The sequence below is a fragment of the Vulpes vulpes genome, chromosome 5, assembly GCF_048418805.1.
Source record: "Vulpes vulpes isolate BD-2025 chromosome 5, VulVul3, whole genome shotgun sequence".
Classification (NCBI taxonomy): Eukaryota; Metazoa; Chordata; class Mammalia; order Carnivora; family Canidae; genus Vulpes; species Vulpes vulpes.
The window spans coordinates 119,018,072-119,034,400 of NC_132784.1; the positions used below are offsets into that span (position 1 = coordinate 119,018,072).

The 16,329-nt window shown below is 37.8% G+C and overlaps 1 protein-coding gene across 8 annotated transcripts in view; it reads left to right on the forward strand.

The window, feature by feature from the left end:
* The window catches only part of CACNA2D1 (calcium voltage-gated channel auxiliary subunit alpha2delta 1), a 478,954-nt gene that overhangs the window by 341,637 nt on the left and 120,988 nt on the right, over positions 1–16,329 (forward strand). For all 8 annotated transcript variants that reach the window (XM_072759815.1, XM_072759809.1, XM_072759808.1 and 5 more), the window contains exon 8: positions 16,018–16,087. In XM_072759815.1, the coding sequence (XP_072615916.1) occupies positions 16,018–16,087 (70 nt within the window). The remainder of the gene's footprint in view (positions 1–16,017; positions 16,088–16,329) is intronic.

Genomic DNA, 16,329 nt, shown 5'->3' on the forward strand with positions numbered 1-16,329 from the left:
GCTTTAATCAGTGAATGTGGATTTGTTAAAATGAGTATGACAGGAAGTAAAATAAAATTTCAGAGAAAATAAAGCTTCCATAATTATCAGGTTGGATTAATTTTGAGGGAATTTTAGTGATGATATATATTCAGTGCAGAGCAATATATTTTACACATTAAAATGAATAAACCCTTATGTAATATCCTTCATTCTTATAAAGGAGGTTAAGGAGAAATAAATCAATAACAAAACTTTATGACTGGTATAGATCCTGAGAACTTGTTGAAAAGACTAAAAGAAACGTCTGCCGATATTTTTAACCTCATCTTTTAGAATGAACTGTGGCAAATGCTTGTGCTTGAGTATTGTGGGATACATGCTAGGTAATTTGGCTTTGAACAATTGCAATATATAGAAGAATTCTTATGACTTGAGTTTTCTAAATATCTTTTACAAATAGAATTATTCATAATAAAAAGTCAAAACAGTGAAAATGGGGTGAAATACAAATAAGCTAATATCTAGCTTTGTATGACAAAATGAATAATAGTATGTAGGCATCATCAGCCTGATTGGCCCTTAGATTAGGTAGTCATTCCGCATGGATGCAAATCCACATGGTGAGATCAGTGACAGTTATTTCTTTTTGTAGAAACTCAATGGGCTAGTCAAGGCCTACTTCATTTTTCTTTGTTGAAAACAATCATGAGTTAATAAAATAATGTTAGTATCTGGGATCCCTGGGTGGCGCAGCGGTTTGGCGCTTGCCTTTGGCCCAGGGCGCAATCCTGGAGACCTGGGATCGAATCCCACGTCGGGCTCCTGGTGCATGGAGCCTGCTTCTCCCTCTGCCTATGTCTCTGCCTCTCTCTCTCTCTCTCTGTGACTATCATAAATAAATAAAAAAAAATTAAAAAAATAATGTGAGTATCTATGTAATATTATCATATAGGTTGCTACAGGAGTAGAATTTTCTACTTACAGAAATACAGTTCAGTATAGTACAACCCTTCCAAATATTCTTGAGTTATTTACTAATATATTAAAAGTCCTGCATGAGGAGATTGAAAATTTTAATATATAAGTCCTATTAAAAAAATGCACCACTACTCATGAACATAATAAACCTCATATAATAATCCTTAAAGTTATGTCAGGTGTTACAAAACATTTTTAAGTATCATTTTGAAACATAGTAATTAGATACATGATGACCCATTCAGTAAATCACATGTTATAAGAATACATTTATCAATAACTTATAGCATTATATAATTGTAAAGTTTGTTAAAATGTATTGCCTCTTTACAAATTCCACATATGAGTAATTGATGGAAAGGTGGAAAAGATGAGAGAAAATTACTGTAATAATGAGAAACCAAGAGCCAGTACCAGAGGGAAATTGATGATGCTGAGAGGGAAAAAATGGTTCTAAGAGAAATAGGGGAATGGAGGGAAGACTGCATAAGAAAGAAGAGCGAGAACATGAGGTCAAGAGAGGAAGGAAAGATGGGTTGAGTTATGAGCAGTTTTCAAAGATGGCTCTTTTTACAAGCAGCGCTTTTAACCTTACTGATTATTTTCTATATTCTTTCATTTTGGATGCTAATCAAGGATAATGGCTTTGATTTAATGGCTTTAATTTTTTTTTCTTAACTTTCTTCATATATTTTTAAATGTGCTGACATTTGTCCACTTTATCTTGGAAAAGATATTTATTTTTTTAATCTGTTTTAATTGAAGTTCGATTTGCCAACATACAGTATAACACCCAGTGCTCATCCTGTCAAGTGCCCCCCCAGTGCCCGTCACCCAGTCACCCCATCCCACCGCCCACCTCCCCTTCCACTACCCCTTGTTCATTTCCCAGAGTTAGGAGTCTCTCATTGTTTGTCTCCCTCTCTGATATTTCCCACTCAGTTCCCCTCCTTTCCCCTATAATCCCTTTCACTATTTCTTATATTCCCCGTGTGAGTGAAACCATATGATGATTGTCTTTCTCCGATTGACTTACTTCACTGAGCATAATACCCTCCAGTTCCATCCACGTCGAAGCAAATGGTGGGGATTCGTCCTTTCTGAGGGCTGAGGAATATTCCACTGTTTATATAGACCACATCTTCTTTAATTTGAAAAGGTATTTGAATGTTTAATTTAGCTGAATCCTTGTAATCCCCCCCCCCCAATATTAGCTATGGAAGCAACCCTTGGCTTTCTTGTAGTACTTAGTTTTTGAGCAAAGGTGTGCCAGACAAGTTGGTTCATTGAATGACTGATGGCTGGGATTCATTTACCTATTAGAGGAGGTTATTTAAAATGGGTCTCTTGTATGCTACAAAACACACTTGACATAACTGAGACTTTGGTGATCTCTTCCTAAGTTCTTTTTATTTCATTTTGGTTTTTACTAACCTTTTGGTATACAGGAGCCATACATGATAGGTACAACTTGAGTTTGGAGATAATCTACCTTCTGATACCATCACTATATAATCAGCACTATAAACCTATCCATCTTTAGAAGTTTCTTGCCCCCATCTTATCTATTATTATATTTCTTTGTGATAGGAGGGTCAGCAAATTTCTAAGCATATAATACGGTATTTGTAACTATAGGCATTATGTTGTTCAGAAGATCTCTAGGATTTATTCTTCTTCGATAACTGGAACTGTGACCCTCTAATACCTCCCCACCACTACTCTACTTCTATGACTTTACTCTTTTAGATTCTTCATGTAAGTGGTGTCCTGTATTATTTATCTTTCTGTATCTGGCTTATTTCACCTAGTGTAAAGTTCTCCACGTTCATACATGTTGTCACAAATGGCCGAAGATTCTCCTTTTTTCTTTTTTTAAGGACTGTTCTTTTTATATTAATAATAAAATAGAACCAGGTCTCTTTATCAAAGATTTTAAGACAATATTATAATTTAAAAGTAAGTCACCATATTTCTGTTGATGCTGACATGTTTTTAACACATATAACACTTTTTTCAAGCTTAAAGCCTTTTTTTTTTCAAGTAAAGTGATTTTTAAAAATGCCTCAGTAAGCCATACTTTTTTCTCTTACCATTTTCATACAGGCCAGGATAATGTAGGGTGGCTCATGTCTAATAAGCATCTGTTAAAGTAAAGGTCAAAAATAGTCTTTAATATTGTTAATTACCTTGCTATGAATGGAAATAAAACATGTTACTTTTACTTAAGTGAATTTTTATATAATAAGATTTGTACCTCAGGCTTAGATCTTTCTAGTAGCTATGAGAAACTGGTTGGATTTTCTAAATTGTCCCAGTCTTAATCATCAAATCTGGAAAAAATACAATAACTCTTCAGTTTATTCCCTAAAGGTTGTTAACGATGAGATTACAAACTATAAAGTACTTTGGAAATAGAAAACAGTAGGCATTTTTACCAGAGTGACTATCAGAATAATTTTGCCTAAATTCATCTTTCTCTTCATGTGAGAAATTGAAGAACATAATTGAGATTACAGTCAGTTGACTAGGAAACTGAAATAGCCATCTGTTTACAACTCTGTCCACATTTTTAATAAATAATATCCACCAGTTAACACCACGTGGTTGAGGTGGTCGGGAGAGGAGGGTTTTAGCCTCTGACCTTGGTTAAGGCACTTCTCAAGAGGGTTTCTGAGTAAAATAAAAGTTGCCCAGATAAGTAAGAATGTCACACAAACAACAATGAATTTTTTAATGTAGGTATACAATATTCAGGAAATACACTAAAAACATATCTGACCTTTATCAAAATTCAAATTTAAGTGAATGTCCTATTTTTTTAAAATACTTTATTTATTTATTCTTGAGAGCCAGAGAGAGGCTGAGACACAGGCAGAGGGAGAAGCAGGCTCCCTGCAGGGAGTCCGATGTGGGACTCGATCCCGGGACTCCGGGATCATGCCCTGAGTCGAAGGCAGACGCTCAACCACCAAGCCACCCAGAGATCCCCATTTATCCCGTTATTTAAATGACATGGAGGAACTACTAGAAGTTTCTAGAGCTGATATAGTATAAAGACACCTCTGCAGAGCTGGTTCTGAAAAGCAGTTTGGTCAGTAGTCAGTGGCTTTTTGACCTCTGACATCCGTCCTTGAACCAGACTTCAGTGAACTGCCTGCTTTTGGTTGGTGTGGATAGATATAAACTGGAAAAAGGATTCTGTAGGTCTCTTTTCTTCTCTTCCTTCTGCTTTGGCTCTTCCACCCCCTCCCTTCCTCCTTTTTCAGCTTCCAACTTAGATGGGAGGCATAGGCTGTGTGATAAGGGAAGGGACCAATATATTGGGCGGAGGATGGTTGTGATGCTTGTGACAACTGCCCTCTGTGTAGTGTGTACCTCAGCTAAGTGGGGCTACATCTGTGAGCCCATTTCTTCCCCAGTAACTTGGGATGAGAGAAGATGATTTCCAGTATGGACACTAACATTATCTACTTCAGTGTTTAGGGTTTAGCCTTTGCTGGGCCCACAGTCCTTGTTTCCTGGGACACGAAGTCCCCTAGGCAGCGTGCTGGCCGGCAAGGCAGTGTAATGTAGGAGTGCTTGCTTTTGAAGCTCTTAATGGATTTGGATAAATGAACTTTAAAGCTATTAAACTACACCCCAGAGCTGTCCGCTTTGTGAATTCTTACCCATCATATGAACAGAGGTTCACATCATTCCTTTACCTGTTAGCATCTCCTGCAATTGTTTTAATTCCTGCTGTAATTGGGATCGTAATTAGGAATTAGTGGCTCATGGAAATGCCAGTGGAGGCAGTACTTACTCTTTTTTAGATCATTAGTTGTATTTGAAAAAGAAAGAAAAGGGCAGCCCTGGTGGCTCAACGGGTTAGCGCCGCTTCAGCCCAGGGCCTAATCCTGGGGCCCCGGGATCGAGTCCCATGTCAGCTCCCTGCATGGAGCCTGCTTCTCCCTCTGCCTGGGTCACTGCCTCTCTCTCTCTCTCTGTGTGTGTGTGTGTGTGTCTCTCATGAATAAATAAAATCTTTAAAGAAAAGCTTAATATCTACTTCATTTTCATATGACATTTTCCTTTTTTTAAAAAATTATATATATTTATTTATTTGAGAGAGAGGGGTGGGGGGGGTAGCATCCGAGATAGCGAGCGAGCACAAGCAGGGAGGAGGGGAGAAAGGGGAGAAGCAGGCCTCCCGCTGAGGGGAGCTGAGCTCCCTCCCAGGACCTGGGGATCAGGACCTGAGCCGAAGGCAGACCCTTAACTGGCCAGCCACCCAGGCGCCCCCATTTGACATTTTCTTAATGTCTCCATTAAGCAATTGTTCTTTCTCTGCCTTTCTTCATTTGTTCATTTCAAAACCACCGGATCACAATAAAGTGACCTATTACTTGTTGAGTTAGTGTGAAGTACACCTCTGGGAGACAATGCTGTGTTGTTGTATCTGCTAAGATTTTGCTGTAATAAAATGCAAAAGAACCTGTGTACAAAGTATATGGAGCAACCTATTATTTCTGTATGGTTGGTCAGCTGTTCTTGAGTTGTTTAGTACTTTAAAAAATGCTTTAAACATCAAATAGCACATGACCAGGTGTAGTCCAAAGAATACTTTTTTTTCCCCTCTTGATTATTTATGAAGGCAGCGCTTGCGATAGATTTCTAGCCAATTTGAAGAAAATAGAATAGTGTTTGAGCCTCGGCATTAATGGTATTTCTACAGGTAACTGTTTTCAGTGATGAATTATCTTTTTTAAAAATTCCTAAATTCTTTTTTTACTTAGATATTTGTGAATGGATGCAAGGTTTAACTATAAATGTATTATATTTACAGATCTCTGTATGAATAGACTTGAAATGGAAATGATGACATCATCACTTTTTTGTGCTAATAATTATTAAAATCCAGTGTACCGGTTATGGATACTACCAATTACAAAAACGATTTGATTTCAACACTATGGAAGTTTGTTTCTGACCTAAGTCAGAGTATCACGCGGGGGTGCAGACAGCTGATAGAGACACTTCCCCCAGATGGGGTCCACACACCTGCTTTCTCTTGTCATCTGAGCGTGGCCTCTGCCGCAGGCCCACCGCTGCTGCTTGTGCTCCTTCTTAAGGCACCAAGAACGGTTTTCTCCCCCTTGCTCAGAATACTTGCTGGAAGTCATATAAAACCTTCCCTCTTGTGGGACATTGGCCAGTATTCAGTGTTGTCATCAGCACAGTTACGTTCAGGAGGGCCACGTGCACAGCTAAAGAGCAGACACTGTACGAGGAAGGGGAGAAGAGATTCCAGGGGACAGAGACATCTTGGACTTAGTTACTCTGTGCACACGTGTGTTTTATTTTTTATTTAAAAAAAACTTTTTAAAAGATTTTATTTATTTGTTGGGGGGGGGGAGAGAGAGTGAGCAGCAGACTCCCTGCTGGGCAGGGAGCCCGAGCAGGGCTCAATCCCAGGATCCTGGGGTCACAGGCTGAGCTGAAGGCAGATGCTCAAAGACTGAGACAGCCACCCTGGGCATAAGTGTTTCGTTTTTTTTTTTTTTAAGATTTTATTTACTTATTCATGAGACAGAGAGAGGCAGGCTTCCCACAGGGAGCCCAATGCGGGACTCGGTCCCAGGACCCCGGGACCATGACCTGAGCTGACGACGGATGCGTCACTGGAGCCACTACATGTGTGTTTCAAAAGACCAAATTGTGGGACATCTGGGTGGCTCAGTGGTTGAGTGTCTGCCTTTGGCTCAGGTTGTTACCCCAGGGTCCCAGGATGGAGTCCTGAATCAGACTCCCAGCAGGGAGCCTGCTTCTCCCTCTGCCTATGTCTCTGCCTCTCTCTCTCTCTCTCTGTGACTATCATAAATAAAATTAAAAAAAAAGATATCTCCCAGAATTCTGTTCTTTCTTTTATACATCGCTAAATTTCTATACCATATGCCATCCATTTTTAAAAATATTTTATTTATTCATGAGAGACACAGAGAGAGAGGCAGAGACACAGGCAGAGGGAGAAGCAGGCTCCACGCAGGGAGCCCGATGCGGGAGTCGATCCCAGGACCCCGGGATCATGCCCTGGGCTGAAGGCAGACACTCAGCCTCTGAGCCACCCAGGTGTCCTGCCATCCATTTTTATATACATAGAAAAATCTTTGCTATGTAATTCATTTTCATGTTCACTATATGTTAAGAAAAATTAGACTCTTTGTAAAAAATCAGATGTCTTTCTAAGCACTTCTGTTAAGTACACCAAATTAAAAAAAAAAAAAGAAACATGTTATTGTCAACATTATTTAAGACTTATTGACTTAGAACAAGAGGCAACTTGTTCTTGTAGAATCATATTTTTTTGTTTTTGTGAATATATCAATATTATCTCATTGGATTTGTTTACTTACAAACATGGGCAATTTTTTGTCAGAGTTCACATTTTTCTCTATGTAACATGTATCTGAAATTATTCTCCAGTAGATATTCGTCTTTATAGAACTTGGGTTTTCGAGCTTATTTCTGAGCCACAGCTAGTAACTACTTAGGGGCCATCTAAGTGATTAAGGTGTTGTGTACTGTTTACTTTATTGAATATTCCAGTTAACGCACAACTTGTGTGATATCTGCTGCTCCTGCTGACCAATAGCCCTCTTTGTTAAATGAAAACGTTTTACGTAGGTTATCTGGCATCGGTAGAATTACCAGCGAATCACTTTGTAATAAGTGCTTTTATTCTGAAAACTAGTGATTTGTCCTGGGCTCTGATACATTGTATCTGGATGCGAGTTAGTGCTGCTTATTTATCTGTAAGTTAGAGAAATGTCTGGACATACTGCATGGTGGCAGCAAAGGCACTCTCAAGCCAAAACAGTGATATCATCTGAACATCAAGTCTCATCGCTCAGTCACTAAGTTAAAATCCCAAAACAATTTCATTAATTGAATCAATATTATCAAGTGTGGGTTGGAAGGGGGGAAAATGGTAAGAAAAGCAAACATCCTGTTTCTAAGGAAGGCAAGATATCCTAAGAATTCAAATACTAGAAGGAGTGATTTCTGCTCTGGAGGAGCTGACAGGTGGGAGAAAAAATTATAAACACCTTAAATTAAAATGCAATGCAAAGAGATAGCTGATCAGTATATTAACAAGTTATCTGAAATACAATTTATTTTTTTATTTTTTAAAAGATTTTGTTTATTCATGAGAGACAGAGAGAGAAAGGCAGAGACACAGAGAGAGGGAGAAGCAGGCTCCATGCAGGGAGCCCGATGTGGAACTTGATCCTAGGACCCCAGGATCATGCCCTGAGCCGAAGGCAGATGCTCAACCATTGAACCACCCAGGCATCCCTAAAACACAATTTAAGTTATGAGTTCTCAAGTAAAATTATACAGTCTGGCATTGTTTACTTGGTGACATCTGGGTCTCTGACTGTGGGCTTCAGATCATTCCAAGACTCTGACCCAATGTCCATCTCCAGTTTTATTTACTATACATTTCAGCCTTGATCACGTGCTCTTACATTGCCCTTTTCTCTCCTTTATTTGTTTTTCTCTACAACCTACCTTTGCTTTTCATATGTCTTAATACTTTGATGCTAGAGCTCCATCTGTGGTCATAGGCATCTTATCAATCATTTAAGATAGATTATAAGCACCACCTTTCATGTGAAAGCTTTCCCAAAAGCAATCCTTCTTTACTTTGTTTTGTCAAAGAACTTGTTTTTTGTCTCGGTTATTATAATAGCTATCAAATTTTATCTTTCTTCTGAATTTATTTTTTATGTATTCTTTTTAAGAAACATTGCAGTGTAACTGCTGGTAGCAATGGCTATGTGCACGCGCGTGTGTGCGTGTGTGCGTGTGTGTGTGTGTGTGTGTAGTGAATAATAAGTATTTGTTAAAGTAACAGGTACTAGAACTGGAAACAAGTATCAGAATATAACTAAAGAGAAGTTTCTAAATAAAATGAAACAAAGACAAAACACAGATGGAAAGCACCAAGAACATAGTGTTCCAATTATCTAGGTCCCTGCCTGTACACCTTTCTCATCTACACCCTTGATCTATGCCAGTGTTCTCCATGGGGTTTCTGGAATGACCTCATATAGTCCTTTTTTTTTTTAGATTCCAGGAAATTTTATTGACTATTACAGCAGTCTGCATCATTGGGGATGGAGTAGGATTGGGAAATGGTATGATGTTCCAAGCCCTGGTCATAGGAATGTGCTTGTAAGCAGCTAAAATCCAAGTACATCTTATAATAATCTATTTTGAAAATCTCTCTATAATCAGTTCCAGTGACCCAGTGATACCGTTTTTTAATATTCACATGATTGCCCATTGTGTGCCAACTTAATTCAAAGTGTTGTGTGTATAAGTCCTTGAACCTTAACTATAAACCCTTGGAAGTAAGAAATAGGAATCATTACTCTCATTTTACTAAATAACATTAAGTAATGTGTCCAGTGAAAAATCAAGGTGGGCTAGCTCCAAACTCATTTGTGAAGTTCTACACTCGGCTGTTTCCAATCAGACAAGACCATTTTAAAGGACAGCTAAGAGAATAGGCTCTTCCTATGATGGTGCCTCCTGTGCCTCCCAGTCCTACCTGCTGCCTGTGCATCTCATTGGTGGCTGTGTGTGATAAAGCTTCCGTCATTGAGCTTTTGAAAAACTTGATTGGGAAATGACAATTGTTTGGGGACCAGAATGTGTGTCCCCAAATTCAATATTGTTAGATGAAAGATGAAGACATGAAAATTAACTAGATTTTAGTAATAGAAATATACAAGCAATAAGCAGTTTCCTCACAGCCAAAATAATACTCTAAGAAGATAGAGGAGTGTAAGAAAAAACAGTGAAGTGGATTTCAAAGACTTTGTGAAGCATTTGCTTCCTTTATGTTCAGGTCTGTGTAATGGGGTAGAGTTCTGACTTCTCTCAGATTATTGATTCAGTTACTCAAACAATGGCTAATGTGACAGAAACTGTATATTTCTCTCAGGTTTTAAACTCTTACCTAATAGGTAGATGAGTTGTAGAGCCAGTGTGGTCCATCTACCTGCCATTCCTTAGGTCCTGGGCCTCATCTGTATGACCAAAACTGGATTGGTACCACTACATTTATAGTTTAGGTGGTAAAAAAGGGAAAACTCTGTGGAAGGCAAGCAGCATGACCATAAAAGTTGTAAATGTATCATATCTCAATGCTCTTAACTAGAATTTCATCACATGGCCGCATCGTGGTAAGAGACACAGAAATATAGTTTCTTGTAGGTAATCACCTAAAACTTGAGGTGGTACTGTTACTAAGAGAATGGGGAAAAAGAGTATCGTAAAGCCCTGTCACAGGCTGTCCCTCTGTCATCCCAGTATCTGTGTGTTTTTCACCCCAACACATAGAACACACCCACCATCTTTCCATAGAAGATGATCCAGAGCCCCAGCAAGTTAGTACATCCAGGTAAGAACCCAGGATCTCTGGGTGACATGAAATTCTCCCATGAAATATCATGTGGATATTACTTTTCCTAATTGGACTGTTTATACAGCAGAGTACCAGTCATTCCTTCCACCCTGTTGCCATTATTGCCCAGGTATCTTACACACAAGGACACTGTCTTCTGGATGGCCACCGTAAAAATCCCATTTGAAAAGAGAGAGTAGGAAATACAGAGCAGTCACAGGTTTGTAGTATATTTTACAGCTCCTCGGATAAGAAACCCAAAGACCCCCTACTCTCAGATAAAGAAAATTCCTGGGCTAGTCCATGTGCCTGCTCCTGGTAGTGTTCTCTGGGGGTGTCCTTCTGTCTGTCCTTCTGTCTGTATCCTCTGACACATCCAAAGAGGGTCGTGCTTGAGCATCGACAGTTCACATATCCTGCTCTTTCTGCAGCAGGTCTAGAGCCCCAAACTTGCTTTTGGGTTACAACCGTGACAAGATTTCTGCAGTCTAGCTTTGGTAACACAAATAGCAAAAAAAAAAAAAAAAAAAAAAAAAAAAAAAAAAAAAAATTGTGAGTTGGCTTCTACTTATTTTCTTCTATGAGTTTCCTGTGCTAGCAATCTCAGTCCTAAGATGTAGTACACCAGTCATTCTTTTAAAAAAAATTATTTGAGAGAGGGAGAGAGAAAAAAATATGGGGTAGGAGAGTGGCAGAGGGAGAACAAATGTCCAGCAGACTCCCCACTGAGCACAGAGCATGAGTCAGGGCTCTATCCCATGACCATGAGATCATGACTCCAGCGGAAATCACAAGTTGATTGTGTAACTAACTGACTGAGCTATTTAGGTGCCCCAGTCTAGAAATTATTCTTAAATCCAACATCTTTTTTTATATTTACTGGGTTCTGACCTTAGCCCGTCTTCATCTCTCTCATTTTAAATATGGCTTACTCAAAACACTGCTGAAAACAGAAAGTTCATTGTTAGAGTAGTGGACATTACTCATATTTCAGTGGTCCATCTGCACCTGTGGCCAAGGCTCCTAGCTGCCTTCCACAGTTGTGTCTTCTCATTCTATTGTGAAATTTTTCCTTTGGAAATAAATGATGCCTGGCCAGGAAATAATAGTTGTCAGACCTCCTCTGTGTCTATGCAGCACCAGTAGTATATCAGTGATAGTAACAGGTGTCAACTCAAGCCTCAGATTGTTGTGACTTGGGTATGCCTTCTCCATACTTCCTAAGTGACTTTAGAAACCAAGTGCCGAAGAAGGCAGAAGTGCCACCAGCTGTAGGCCATTGAATACTGGCTTAAAGCAGAATCTATGCCTCTGTGGCTAGGAATTAACTTAGGCTGTCGTCACATGAGATGAGCTTTGTGCTAATAAGCAAGATATGAGATGTTCATTAGGTTATTTTGTGTTACCATAAGGGATAGAGACTTCTTTTTCCATGTTTTGGGTATTTCCCAGGTTAAAAGTTTTACTGGATAACAGAGCCCATTTTGTAACACAGAATCTGAAGAGGCCAGCTATTTGCCTTTCTAGATTCTCTGGCCTTTCCATGTGGGCACATAACCCTCAGCCTGTTAATGAGACTCATCCTGGACCCTCATATGGGAGCCATGATATAAATTAGAGAATGTGGAGAATTCATTTTGGGACAGTAGTATTTGGGCAGCAACATTCAGATTCCTGGAAATGTTATGAGCCATACACTACACATTTATTTAATTGATTGGGGCTTAAAAACAGTTCAAACTCATTATCATGGCTTACAATTCAGAACCATCACTAATAATCCGTAAGAGATAACTGAGGCAAGCTCAAAGTAATGATCCACATAACACCAATTAGATCCAGTCCTTAGGACCAGGGTTGGGTTCTAAGGCATTTTTGAATATGTGAAGTTTACTTTTTTTCTTTTCAAGTGACCAAAAATGCACAATATATTAGAATTAGAAAAGTGCTGTTGCACTCATTAATGGGAAATGCAATTAGCTGTCATTTGAAGTGGTGTTTCTATCAAGAGAATCAGCCCTCAATTCATTATGTGCTTTATTATTTCCTAGCAGCTGAAATGAAAAACTGTACCCATATTATTTTTAGAGCATATTAACCAGAAAATGGCTCTACAATCTGCATACTTTCTCAAGAATATTTCTCTAACTCACATTTCAATATTCTGAGTAATTATGCAGTTAAATACCTTTTGAAGTCAGTGATTTAATAGTTAGCATAGCACGCCCCAAATATCATGTGAGGTAGAATTGTCCCACAGATTTGACCAAAGACACGCCCACAGCTCATTTTTGTATAGAGAAAACATTCTCATAAACATCCTCACCGTTAAGCATGGCATTCAAAAGTAAGATGCCCACATTTTGGACTCTACTTCTTACTCCTGTCATCCCAAAATCTTAGTCGAAAGCTAAAGTCAGTTAAAATGAACACCATTTTGCCTTTTTACAGGAATTTTAGCAGCTCAAGTTTCCTCTCAAAACACATATCTTTCATTATGAATCATTAAGAATCTGATTATTTCAGGCAATTTCAGCGTATGGGTATTATCTTCTTTACTATTTGACCATCTGCAATTCTAAGGCTCTATAAATAATGTACCACTTAAATGCTACAATGGGATTTTACAACAGATTAATTGGTAATATCACAGAAGAAAGTACATTGTTTAATTTTATCATAATGTAAATATCTTAATTTAGTATAATCAAGGGATATTTCCTAATAGTAAATATCTCAGAAGACTTCTAAGAGAATATTCTTAATATTTTTAATATGTAAATGATCTAATTTTATAAACCATATTAAAATTTAATAGTCTGGCTCATACTATAAATTGCAAACCTTTTTGCTGTCTTTAAAGATACCAATTTTATGGAGCATAGAACCACATATCACAGTTAATTTCACTTAGCAATTATACCAAAAACAAATTTTAGATGAATGTTGTCTGCAGAGATTTCAGAAATCTAATTTAAACATGACCTTCAAATTTCAGTTTCAAGTCACTTCACAAATTCATTGTTTAACCATTTCCAGCTCATGGTGGTTGTGGGGTTAGCAGTGCTGCCTAATGTCACTTCTGTCATCTATCTCTCTCAATCATTTCTAACAGTCTGAATCCAATCAGGAGAGAAAACATAGTATTTTAAACAGGGAAAAAATTTTTTTTGAAACTTGGAAAAAATTTGTTTTGATTTTAAACTTTTAAGAAAAATTATTTATTCATGAGAGACACAGAGAAACAGAGACACAGGCAGACAGAGGGAAAAGCAGGCTCTCTGCAGGGAACCTGATGCAGGACTTGATCCCAGGACCCCGGGATATCTCCATGAGCCAAAGGCAGATGCTCAACCGCTGAGCCACCCAGGTGCCCCAAAAGTTAATATTTTTAAATAACGAATTGTTATAACAGGGATTGGAAGATTGACTAGAAGTAAAGATCACTCTGAATAAAATAGGAATACCAGGTATGGTATTATATAATGTAATATGTAATAACAACAAACCCTGGAATTGAGGTAGAGAGCCTGAGGAAGCAACCTCAATCCCCCTGTGCTTCTGGACTGAAATCCAGATTTTATTTATTTATTTGGGAGAGAGCACGTTGATCACACAGAGCCAGAGGAGGGGCAGAGGGAGAAGAAGAAGCAGAAGCACACTCCTTGCTGAGCAGGGAACCAGACACAGGGCTTGATCCCTGGGATCATGACCTGAGCCAAAGGCAGACCCTTAACTGACTGAGCCACCGACCCCCCAAGATCCCGATCTTCGTATACAGACTGGTCATGGCCCACCAAATGACTGAAAGGTTGCTGTGGTGTCATGCGAGAATGGTTTGCTGGTAATTCATCTTTTCGGGTTCAAAATGTCTCATCAGAGGCACCCCACGACAAAAGTAGTCAGGGTGTACTGCTGGCCAGTTTTTGCTGGAGAATCTGAGAGCCCTACAAAAGTTACCCAAGCTGCAGGAGTTGAGCTCTGGAGAATACAATGCCCTGCAGGAGCCAGCCACCAGGAAAGCTTCACATGCTCCAAGGGCCTTTCAGCAAACAAATCTGAAGCAGGAAGCAAAAACACCTTTCTCTTTGAGTGTCTCTCTTTCATCATCTGCTGACAAAGCTTAAAATTGTGCTCCTTGGTAAAAGAAAAAATATTTAAAGACCCCAGATCCATTTTCATAGAGCAAGATAAATGGGTGAGTTTGGAGCTGGTAGTATAAATGGCAAAACATTGTACTGAAAGGATATCATTCACTTCAATTTGTAGTTATCACCCAGACCCTAGCGTGGGGAGTCAGGTATTATAGAGGACTAGTTGAAAGTGAACTGGCATGTCTACCAGCGTGCTCATTGCTTTATTCCAGTGCTACCAGAAAAACAAAAGCAAAGTGAAATGTTATTTCACTGGCTAGAAGTTTTCTTGCAAGTGCAGATTGTAGGAATAAAAGTAAATTTATCCTTTTGTTTGCATTGACTGTATTATAAGTGGTTGTTGGAGGAGTGCTGTATTTGAACTGCTTTATATAAATTGGTTAGTATTTTAAAATGAATGCTATTTTATAATGTAGTCACTAATGAGAAAGATATTTTATAGGTAAGGAGAGGCTCAGAAGTTATTTTTTGATGTATCCTAATTGGCCAAATTATCGTAGGTGGCTAATAAATCTGGTTCACGGTAAAGATTTCCATAGTTTTCAATAAAGAAAAACGCAAAATAGATTGGAAGGTATAGGTCATGAGAATTATTATGGAAATCTTCCTAAGAGTCATATGTTCAAGGGGAGGACATTTTCAGCATAAAATTATCATCTGATTTATTAACATTTATTATTCTCCATTAGGTCTAAGTTGTGCGTGTATGTGTGTGTGTAAAGCATTTAATTTTAATTAAAGTGTTAGATTTGGTTAAAATAAGTATAAATAATTGCATTTAAAAATCAATGGAGGTAGACAATTTTTTCCCTGATGATTGCAAAATGACATAGGGTTCCTGAATTTGTACTTGAATTATTTCAAATCACTCAAATAAATTTAAGGAAAAAAGTTTTTCATGGATTTATTTTAATTCTACTTTAACCTTTTAATTATAATCTCAAAGATGTTCTGGCCGTTATCAAACATGTGAATAATAAGGTTAAAAGTCATCCTATTACATAACAATTCAAGTGAAACAAGTGACTTTTTATAGATCATGATAGTATGACATTGAATGAAAATATAAAAATTAAGTAATTGAAAGTACAGTTTCCATTAGTGGCAAATGATTTTCTTTTAAGGAAAATTTTTGTGTTAGTAGAGGGAAAGTATAAAAGGTATAATCTCTGAACACCTAGGAAAACTTGTAAGTTAGCATCCAGAAAATCTCTGTGTTTACAAGTCATTTATGAAACAATGTGAAAAAAGAAAATTGACTTATATTAACTTTCTTTTATACTGTTGTGTTGTTTTCCATTTTAAGTAACTCATATTTTAACTATTGCTCTGGTAAGTGGAATGTGTCAGTAGAGTTTTGTAACATTTGAAAATATCTTTCTAGATCATATGTAATATTTTGATTTATTTATTTATTTTTTAAGTTTCATTTTCTCTCTCTTTTAGCTTCTCCATGGGTTGATAACAGTAGAACTCCAAACAAGATTGATCTTTATGATGTACGGAGAAGACCATGGTAAGAATTTTTAGGTAGTCATAAAAAGGTAAACTAGACAAAAGCAAGTTACTTTTTTTTGTTAAAAAGTTGAAAAGGCGTCTTTCTATTTCAGAATAATATTGTCTAATTATTTTAAAGAGCTCTGGTGTTTGTTTTTTTTCTTCTGATAAATAAGTACTGTTAAATCTCAATGAAGATAATGAGTTTAAGTGAGCAAATAATAATGAAAATTGTTGAAATGATTTATCAAATGATTTCAA